This window comes from Apium graveolens, chromosome 4 (genome assembly GCF_009905375.1).
Source record: "Apium graveolens cultivar Ventura chromosome 4, ASM990537v1, whole genome shotgun sequence".
Lineage (NCBI taxonomy): Eukaryota > Viridiplantae > Streptophyta > Magnoliopsida > Apiales > Apiaceae > Apium > Apium graveolens.
Window position 1 is genome coordinate 8,524,469 of NC_133650.1, and position 11,126 is coordinate 8,535,594.

Consider the following 11,126-nt stretch of genomic DNA (forward strand, 5'->3'; position numbering starts at 1 on the left):
TTTTAATATTAATATTTTTAATATTAATTGTATATGATAGCTCGTTTAAGTGTATTTTGCAAATAGTTTTTAACAATGCTTGACAAATGTTCCCTCAAAAAAAATACTTGACAAATATCAAGAATTATTATGACAATTGATAAATCTTGTTGAGTATGTTTACACAAAGGTACAAGATTATGATTTTAGTCAGATGATAAGAAAATTGATTATACAACTATTAGCTCTAATATGAATTTGAATTTCATCATTTTTATCTGTCATTCATCTGTTGTTGTAGAAATAGAAAATTGTTATACCAAATCTCCCGGCCAAACTTAAATCTTTGATTCACAAGCTGTAAGTTGTCCAGTAATAACGGTACAAATGATTCTTGAAGGTTCCAAAAAAACTGCTTCTTCCGCATGAAGATAATGGTAGCAACTAGCAACACTGACAACAAAAACATCAGAGTGACTACATAGAGCTGATCACAGAGCATTTATTAGCCTTTTCATTTCAGAAGATCTCCTCGGATCTGGATCTTCAATCGCTCTCTCAGTTAGTACATGCTTGATCCGACACATGGACTTCCTTACCTGCGATAGAACAAGATCAAAATTTAATGACATGCTGTAATCTTTCAAGGACAATTTCTTTCAAGGGGAAACATAGAGTAAATGACTACATGAGGGGGGTTTTGATATATGTAAGTTGTCCCATTTTGTGAGAGAACTGTGTAAAACTCTCAATGTCTTGATATTCCGAAAGCAAAAATAATTAGATTAGAAACAAGCATTCAACAAGAGAACAAGCTGAGAGTGAGACAAGTATAAAAACAAAGAAACACAAGTAATTTTTTTTTGTTTTTTTTCAATGGTACTCTTAAAGTCATAATCAGCCACTTCAAGCAACGTTGCAGATACACGTGGTAAACTAGTAATGGAAGTTGCAGTAAATGATTACAGTGGTGAGTTCCAAACAAGAAATGGGTTGAGTTGGGTAAAGTTTCCCTACATCATGCCTGCCCCCTATGTAAATGAACCATGTAACCCAGAACAAAGCACGATCTGTGATTACAAGTCAGCACATGATTCATTTACGAAATATATGATAACTACACACACAGAATGAACAATGAACTTGATTTCATAAGCAACATATAGAGGGGGGTTTAGTAACATCTAGGCAGGATTGAATGAGGGTTAAACTGGATGATTTAATCATAAAGTTTATGTTTTACAGCTATTATAGACTGAATGAAACTGATACGAGCTAACCGAATCATGAATATTGACCTTAATAAGGCTAAATAATTCATCAAAAACTCTACCTGTCAAACTGAATAGCTAGAAAAGAAGATTCAATTTTGCATTGATGAAACTCATTTAGCTTCCTTTAGTAGTCAAAACAATACATTCATCTCTATCAAAAAGCCAAACAACAGCTACTTCAATTCACTTCCTCATGCAGTGGGTTGAAGCCGTGAAGCTAGACAGTTATGTCCTACAACTCGCAATTTACAGGATACTTCTAGCATAGTTCGTTACTAAATAATAATTTATTTAAAGCATCATAGTACCTTGGGAATACGTTCTGGATTGGGAAACCGTAAATTCTGTGAATTAAGCATCTGACGCTGAGTCATCAACATGTTTTTCTCCTTCAGCAAAACATACCATAGTTTGTGAAGATCATCCCAAGACTTTAAACGTAGTTCGGAAGCCTTCCAACTCCGACCTGAATCAAAATTCTAACCAACTCAATGACTCAATCATATACAACAAAGAAATTAAGGTGTAAAAGGACTTGGCTATTCAAAAATACGGGTAGTTAAAATACGCAAACAGAGATTCATACAATGTTGGACATATCAAATTACGTTTACAAATATCATTTATTCAAGATGCAATTGGATTTTCTGTGTTAACATCGTCTGATCTCTCTATTAACTTGCAACAATATGATATTAACGACTTACTAATAGATAACAATAAAATCCAACTACAATACTACTAAGGAGCCAAAGAAAGAGAGTGAACAAAATCTACCATAGACAACAGGCTTGTCCTGGTCCGGGCTTCTATCAGTCTCAAAAAACTCCTCAAGCGGGTTATGCCCCATCCTAGCCGTAGAAGCAGCAGCAGCTGCCGCAGCTGAACTTTCGGATTTAGCAGCAGTGCAAAGTGTCCTCCCAAATATTCTTGCCAAAAACATGATAGCTCACCAGATCACTGAATAAAAATCAGCCAAGTTAAAGAAACAATTCATGAATAAACTACAAAGCTATAACAAAAATCACGACAGTTGTAAAAAATGCTTTCATTTTAAATTTTGCAATTGCTTATGTGGGACATAAACAATAATTAAGAAAAACATTAAAGTTAGGGTGTCGATTGAATTAACCTTGGAAGCATGTAATTGAAACATTAACAAGAGAGAAAGAGAAGTTAAAGACACATATACAAATACGAACACGTAGATTGTATAATGATGTATAATGTATGTAAAAATGATGGTAAGGATTAAGGAACAAGTACTAACCTGCGGAAGATGTATTCAGTTCGAACTGGTTCAGTTGTAGAACAGACATGAGTTAAAGACTTCGAAATGTATTTTTATGTTATTGTACTGTATGTTAAAAGTACCGATCCAGTTCAGGCCCAAATATAAGCCCGGTTCACTTTATCAATTTTTACGGTCCAATCCAGCTTCCAAGCTCTAGCCGCGTCATAATCAAACTCGTGACCTCACAAAAGAAAATTACGAGCTTAGGGATGTTAATTTGTATCGAACCGATTGATATCCGATTTGTATCGATCCAGTCAAATTTTAATGAACTTGAATATTTTGGATCTCTGATTTGATTTTTAAACTCGAACTATTTTCGGGTCCAGTTTGAGTTTAAGGCATAACGTTTCGAATCCGACCCGAAAACCCAAAACTCATTTTCTTCCGATCTGAACCCGAACATGACCCGATCTGAAACCCGTATTAATATATAAATAATATTTTACATATACATGTGTAAGTAGTTCATTAGAATATATAATATAGAGTTAATTGCACTTTACATCCCTCAACTTTGATGAAAAACAAATGTGTATCAGAAATTTGGGAAAATCAGAGTGCACCCCTTAACTTATATTTTAGCAATAGTCATGTACCCATTTTCATAATTACACTAAATTAAACAAGGGTAAAATCGGAAATTTAGCAAAAATATTAAGTAAATTAAATTTTATATCTTTTAAATAATGTTAAAAATTGAATTTTGATACAAAAATTTAAGTTTTTGTAATTTTTAAATGATACTAGTCATTTCAGTTTTGATTTTTATTTTATATTATTAATGCTAATATTTTGTAATTCTACAAAAATAATTTTAACAATTAGTTTTGATTATATAATTAAATTTAATTAGTCAGAGTAATAAAATTTTGAAATTGATATTATAAATATAAAAATCAAATGTAAAATTAATAGTGCTATTTGAAAATTAAAAAGTTATTATTTTATAGTTGATATTAAAAAATATACAATTTTTAATATTATTTAAACAAGATAAATTTTATTTTAATTAATTATATTGCTTAATTTCCAGTTTTACCCCTGCCCAATTCAAAAAAATTCTGAAAAGAGGTACATAATTAATCTCAAAGTTGAAGTGTAGGGGTGCAAACTGAATTTCCCAAAATTCTTGTACAAAATTATTTTTAAAACAAAGCAATATGGTACAAAGTGCATTTAACCCTTTAATATAATATATTACTAATATTAGTATCAAAATAGATTATACTTTGTACAAATTATTGCATTAAAATATGACATTAGTGTTAAACATATTATCAATAGTAGGGTTCGAAGCAAGTATACTATAGCTTAATATGGTTGTATTGACTTATCGACAATTTATTCCTTAAAAGTCTAATTCATCATCTCTTATGAACCTATAATTCAACCCCAACAATTTCAATATCATTAGATCAATGCGTCTTTCCTTGAATCACAAGAGTTTTTGGAAATCCTTTGGTAAAGATTTTCAAACCCGGACTCGAACAAAACCCGATAAATTCGAGTTTTAATTTAGTGATTCAAATTTGGTTTTTGCTAAATTCGTTTTGATTGATTATCATCCATACACGAGTTTGACTACTATACTAACATTTTATCCACGCTTTTGAGTGGTTTGACGCAGACTATCTATGTAATTTTGAATCATTAGTCGGTACTAACTGAAATATCATGAATATTATGTTTTGATTGAATGTTACTTATTCCGTCTCTTTCCACTTACTATATTTGACTTTTATGCAGTCAAATTGATTCAAATATGATTGTAATTTATTTATATCTTTTAATTGAACAAAATAAAAAAAATATCACTAAAAAGTACATTTAATCTATTTTAATATAGAATTTTAAATTTTTAAAAAGAATATTAGAGTGATGTTTAATCTTTGGTAAAAACTTGGAAAATTTGTTCACTAAGAAAATGTTACAACTAAAAGGGGACAAAGATGATAAATTATATGTTTTTAATTTGGTTAAAAATAATAAGAAATAAAGAATACCACTATAAGTTTTAACAACTTACCAGAATTTTATGAACTTTCATTGTTATGCCCAAATATGGACATGGGCTCTAAACAGGCCCATTACAAGAATTATTAACAATATTGAGTTTAATAAACAAGCTCAAGAATATGGAAGAGCTCTCCTAATTTATATATGGATCGGGACCATGTACCGCATGTTGATCACGACTTCGCATGATGACACGTGAGAATATATAAAGGATGATAGTCATGTCCACCTCTAACTAAGAGGTGACGTCTGCCCATCTCTTACTAGGAGGTGAGTCATGTCTATCTCTCCAACAGGAAGGGGGCATGTCCACCTCTTACTAGGAGGTGAGTCCTGCCCTCCTCTTATAAGAAAGTGAGTCTTGCCCTCCTCTTACTAGGAGGTGAGTCTTATCCGCCTCTCCAGCAGTAAGGGGGCATGTGCACCTCTCAACAAGACTGGAGTCCTGTCCACCTCTCAATCGGGAAGAGAGTCATGTCCACCTCTCAACAAGACAGGGATCAAGTCCATCTCTCAACAAGAGGGGAGTCCTCTCCTCATACTACTAAGATGGGAGTCCTCCTCACACTACTAAGAGGGGAGTCCTCCTCATACGACTAAGAGGGGATTCCTCTTCTCAGACCACTAAGATGGGGATCCTCTCCTCATACTACTAAGAGGGGAGTCATCTCCTCATACCACTAAGAGGGAGTCATCTCCTCATACTACTAAGATGGGGGTCCTCTCATCATACTACTAAGATGGGAGTCATCTCCTCATATCACTAAGAAATGAGTCCTCTCCTCATATCACTAAGAATGGAGTCCTCTCCTCATATCATGCATGACTCCATATTACTACAAGGGATGACCTACCATCATATCACTTTGAGGGGTATCATGTCCCCATATTAACAAGAGGGGAGTCCTCACCTCATATTTTTAAGAGACTTGAAGAGACAACTGAGAGTCCACGATCACATGTCAACTGCACAAGGAATATTATTACAACACTTTATGGCTACATGACCCTATTGGGACACATCATGGAAATCTAGTGGGACTATATTACGCTTGGAAGGACCTCATCGAGGTCAACACTACTTACATATTTCTGGGTTCACATGACCAGACTCTAAGGGGTCGCATGTGAGGGCTCTAGGTGTTCTCGTGCCTCACTAACGAGATATCTTCGCCTAATGCCATGATAACATATTACAGCCTAATTGGGCTTGGGCCATGGAAGAATATGGGCTTATTACGAACTATCAAACGGTCAACGAACCTGGGCTTTGATGGACCGGACCAAACCCTAACCCGTCTAGGTAACTTTTCCTCCAAGAACTACGTGTAGCTTGAACCCCTATAAAAGGGTACGTAGGCCTCTTCTTTACGGATGATCAACAGTTTGAAATAAGAGAGGATAAACACTATTCCTCTGGCATTCTAAGAATCATCGAACAAGATCAGCTATAACACCCATCAATTTTCATCCTGTGTTCTTCACGTTCTTCATGAAAATATCCTCAAATTAACATAATTTGTTCCGTGATTCCAGTAACCTTTGAATTAGTGTTGTTACGAATTTCTCCCAACAATATTTGGCTCTAGAAGGAGGGGCTTTGACATCTACGGGAGAAAGATGTCTCGATTTCATAAAACGGAGCTAGCAGCGATCCAAGAGGCGAAGATATCAGTATGAGTAAGATTCCTTATGCTTCAGCAATAGGATCTATCATGTACGCGATGTGTACTAGGCCTGATGTTGCTTATTCAATTAGTGTGACGAGCAGATATCAGTCCAATCCAGGTGAAGACCACTGGAAAGCAGTGAAGAACATCCTTAAGTACTTGCGAAGGACTAAGGACATTTTTCTTGTTTTTGGTGGTGAATCTGAGTTGAAAATATAGGGTTATACTGACTCTAGTTTTCAATCAGAAAGTGATAGCAAATCCATGTCAGGGTACATGTTTACTCTGAATGGTGGTGTGATTAGTTGGAAGAGTTCCAAACAGTCTACAACGGCTGACTCCACTGCGGAAGCAGAATATATAGCTGCAAGTGAGGCTGCAAAATAAGTCATTTGGATGAGGAAATTTGTTTCTGAGTTGGGAGTTGTTCCTAGCGTTGAAGAGCCTAATGTGTTGTATTGTGATAACAACGCAGCAATAGCACAAGCCAAGGAACCTAGGTCTCATAAAAATTCCAAACATGTCATGTGACACTTTCATCTGATTAGGGAGATTGTTGAAAGAGGAGATGTCAACGTCGAGAGAGTTGACACACATAACAACATAGCAGACCCTTTAATAAAACCACTTTCTCAAAGTCACTTTGATCGTCATAAAGACAAGATGGGTATTAGATACCAAAGTGATTGGCTTTAGTACAAGTGGGAGATTGAAAGAGATGTGTCCTAAGTCCAATCATGTATGAGGATTTAGGAATAACTTTTATGTAATCTTTTTTGATTTTATTGATATTAATAAAAGACTTGTTTTGTTTTTTATTGCGGGCTCTATCTATTTTAAGTGTTTAAATAAGATACACCACAGTTTAGAGTAAAACTTTTTTAATGGATTGTGATGTGATCATAATAATGAGACCTAAAAGATGATAACTTTAAACTTAAATAGTTCCCGGTCGTAGGATTACTAACTGGTAATTAATAATCCGCAAAGATCGGTACATACTATGTTTGCTTCATTATGAAGGCTGTCTGTTCTCATAGACATTTGTGTGGTGACACTAAAGCTAGTATGTAGGTGCTTATTATAGAATAAGTTCACTGAACATGACTCACACAGCTGAACAACTGATGGAGTTCACTCACGTGTCAGTAGTTGTTCACATAGTGATAGTTGTACAAGTATCCTTAGACTTGAGGTCATCATAGTCATCTTGTGTACACTGAACTATGCTTTGGTTTAGTTCTTAGTCTCCAGGGACAATTATAAGGGCTCTACTGGGTATAGTAATTTGTACACGAAGATAGTGTATGATCAATAAAGGATCTACCTCTTCCAGTGAAGGAAGAGAATGTTCAATGCTGATCCACTTATGCTAGTTCAGGAATCTCTGGTCAGAGTGAATGAAATTAGAAAGGAGTTTCTAATTTACATTAAATAGAACTAAGGATAGTGAATGTGAAAGCAAATGATTAAATAAGATAGGCTTGACACAAGTTCCATGCCTTGTATTTAATCGTGACATTGCAGGGTGAAAGGAATTGATTATACGGTAACTACTCACTGAATGAGTTCTTGGTATTCTAAGAAGTGAATTCGTATTATCTGGATAGTCGCGATATGCTGAGAAGTATCCTTCACGATGTAGAATAAATATGATTAATTAATTAATCATATTTAATGAATTAGAGAATTTATATAAATAATGATAAAATAGTTTTATTATTATTTATTTCTACTACCGACTTAATATTGAACATACAGGGTCACACCATAAAAGAGAATGATTTAATGGTGGAGGAATTAATTAATAATGGCTGGTAATTATTTATTTGTGAAATAAATAATTAATTAGCAAATTTAATAATTGATTAAATGAGATTTAATTAATTATAAATTAATTAAGAAAAGTTCTTAATATTATTAATTAAGAATTTAATTTTGAAAATTAAATCAAGTGAGAGAATTATTTCTAAAGTGTTTAGAAAAAGGATTAATAATTAAAAGGTGTTTTAATTATTAGTTAATAGGTTAATAAGAATAAAGGGTTGATAATAATAATATTTTATGGGAAAATTTTTAGCTGAAAATTTTGCCTATAAATTTACTATTATAAACCCTTATCTTGCCTCAACCTAAAAATTTCAAAACCCTAATTCTCTCCACCTCCTCCTCCTCCATTACACCGATTTCTTGGTGGATATCGGTGGAGTGCTTCACACTTGAGAGCAGCTGCTAAGGATCTCCGCTCGTGGTTCTTGGATCGCTTTTAAAGGTTGGAAACGATCCCTCGATTTAAATCATGATCTATATGCGTATTATATGGATTTTATATCAAGAAAAATGTTTTTCCATGCTTCTGTGATAGATAAAATCCTACAATGGTATCAGAGCATAGGTTGTATGCATATAGATTTGTGATAAAAATTTCAGAATTTATGTGCTCGTATGAATTAATTATGATTTTTACAAGTTATATCATGGATTAATTATGACTGATTAGAAATTATTTCTCATAATTATTTTGACTGTAGATTTGGGTTCTACAAGTGTTGTAGATCGTCTGGGTATTTTTTCATAATTTTATGATGAATGGATTAATTATTATGAATTTTTAAAGTTGTTTTAATTAAAATTCATAATAAAATATATGTATATATATAATTTGTTGTATATTTATATTATGTATTCTGCTGGTTATTAAAGAAGAGCACAGATGGTGATGGAGGCACGGCTTCCGATAAAGTGTAAAGGCGGCGGCGGCGACTGTCAGAACAGGGGGGAGGACCGCGCGTCTGGCATGCGCGCGTGGGGCTCACGCGCTCGTGTGTCACGCGCGGCGCGTGTCAGACACGCGCGGGTCAACGGTCAGAACTGTGCTGACGTCATGCTGACGTCATCAGATGACGTCATGCTGACGTCATCTTAGGGTTTGGGGCGCGTGAGGCGCGTGTGCGCGTGGGGCGCGTGGAAGACAGTCAGACACGCGCCTGACAGTGCGTGTGCGCGTGGCGGCGCGTGGCTTACCTTCTCGGGGCGCGTGGTTGATCAGAATGGGGCGTACTTGGTGCCGTTGGATTCGTCGTTTTGAGATGCATCTAATGGTATATTATATTGTATTTTCTGAAATTTTTTCGGACTGTTTATAGCTAACAGAAGTATTTTAAAGCATGTTTTTAAATGTTTTAATTACTTTTAAATGCCTCATGTGATACATAGAGATGTATATTGCTTAGACTAATATTCTACATGATTTAACATGCCTACCTTTACGTTTATTCATACTAATATATGCGATATATGCCTATGTTTACCATTGGATGATAGATTTAGGTGAACTTAATTAACATAAGGCGTTTGTTAGACAATCTAGTATAGTGAAATTGTTTCATGACCTTAATATAAATATTATGAATACGATCATGAGATTCTTGTGTTTATGAAACACGTAATTGAATATGAATTTTCAATATTGAGAGAAAGGATGATTCTGTCAACAACAGATTTCTATCTGTAAGAAAGGGTTATTAAGTGACGCCTCTTGACAATGCTCCACCCGATCTGGGAATCATCTGATTATCGATTATTGATTTAAAATATTTAATTTAAAAGGAAGAATCTCTTTATAATATGATTATGATTGTAACGTAATATAATCCCTCTAAAATTAAATAATATCAAGTAGTAATTGGCCAATGACACAACGGACTTGTGTCGATCATAGCCTTCCAACATGATAGAAAGTGGTTCTAATTTTTAAATCATTGTCGTTTCATGCTACAGCCGAGGGCTTTGATTTCGAAATAAGAAATACTTTTCTATTACATAGAGATGTGTACATTGAATTAGAATCTAAAGGTCGTTACGTGCTACAGCCGTGGGCCGTTGGAGACTGATTCAATTGTACAAAATATTGGGTTAGACTTGACTTAGAATATTGAGTTTGTCGTGCTACAGCCGTGATTCAATTATTCAAGAGGCTAAAGTTATATTAGGGAACATAAGATGTAATTGACAAGAGTTGTCTGCCTATTGAACATCAGATGACGTTTCGTGCTACAGCCGAGGTTGTGTGATGGAATGTAGGATCCCTATTCCCACTAGCATTATGAATGCTTAATTTTCATTTAGGGGTTATATAAATTAGATAAACTAGTGGGAGCCACTTATGAATACAGACCCGATTCATATAGTATTTTGAAATGAAATTGAATATTTGCTAAGTGTTGTTATGTGTTTATCATTTACAGATTTACTATATTGGTCATGTCTTCTGCACTATCACTCCGGAGCATACTAGATGCTCGCAAGTTGACTTGTCTTAATTTAGATGTTTGCTTTCACTGTAACAAGGTGGGGCACTGGAAGAGGAACTGCAAGGTTTACCTTGCAGAATTGAAGAAGAAGAAGGGTAGTGAGACCACCGCTTCTGATTCAGGCATGTTCATGATCAAAGTTAATATGTAACTAGGTCAAATTTCTACTTGGGTATTAGATACCGCCTGTGGTTCTCATATTTGCAATTCATTGCAAGGACTAAAGGGAAGTAGGACTCTTGAAAAAGATGAGGTGATTCTATGTATGGGAAATGGAGCAAGGGTTGCGGCCAAATCTGTAGGATCATTTAGTTTACATATGCCTACGGGCAAGACTATTATTTTGAATAATTGTTATTACGTTCCCTCTATTGTGAGGAATATTGTTTTTATTCCTATGTTGAATTTGGATGATTTTTCATTTATTATTAAGAATAATAAATGTTCTATTCTTAGAGATAATGTTCTTTATGGACGTGGTATTTCAAATAATGGTCTGTATGTATGTGACGTAGAGCATGATTTACTTCAGATTGAACAAGCTAATAAAAGAAAATGAGATGATGAAAATCTGACC

The 11,126-nt window shown here is 34.5% G+C and overlaps 1 protein-coding gene across 2 annotated transcripts; it reads right to left on the reverse strand.

Moving 5' to 3' along the window:
- Positions 1 to 113: 113 nt before the first annotated feature.
- LOC141717668 (uncharacterized) lies at positions 114 to 2,623 on the reverse strand. 2 transcript variants are annotated; one of them, XM_074519841.1, is made up of 4 exons: positions 2,386 to 2,492; positions 2,031 to 2,213; positions 1,562 to 1,719; positions 114 to 578 (listed from the first exon to the last, which is right to left on the reverse strand). In XM_074519841.1, exons 2-4 carry the CDS (start codon positions 2,194 to 2,196, stop codon positions 471 to 473), a joined length of 432 nt encoding a protein of 143 aa, XP_074375942.1. In that variant the 5' UTR covers positions 2,197 to 2,213; positions 2,386 to 2,492; the 3' UTR covers positions 114 to 470. The 2 variants fall into 2 exon arrangements, with proteins under 2 accessions (XP_074375942.1, XP_074375941.1); XM_074519840.1 differs by lacking the exon at positions 2,386 to 2,492 and adding an exon at positions 2,524 to 2,623 and having other exon boundaries at positions 115 to 578.
- Positions 2,624 to 11,126: the final 8,503 nt, after the last annotated feature.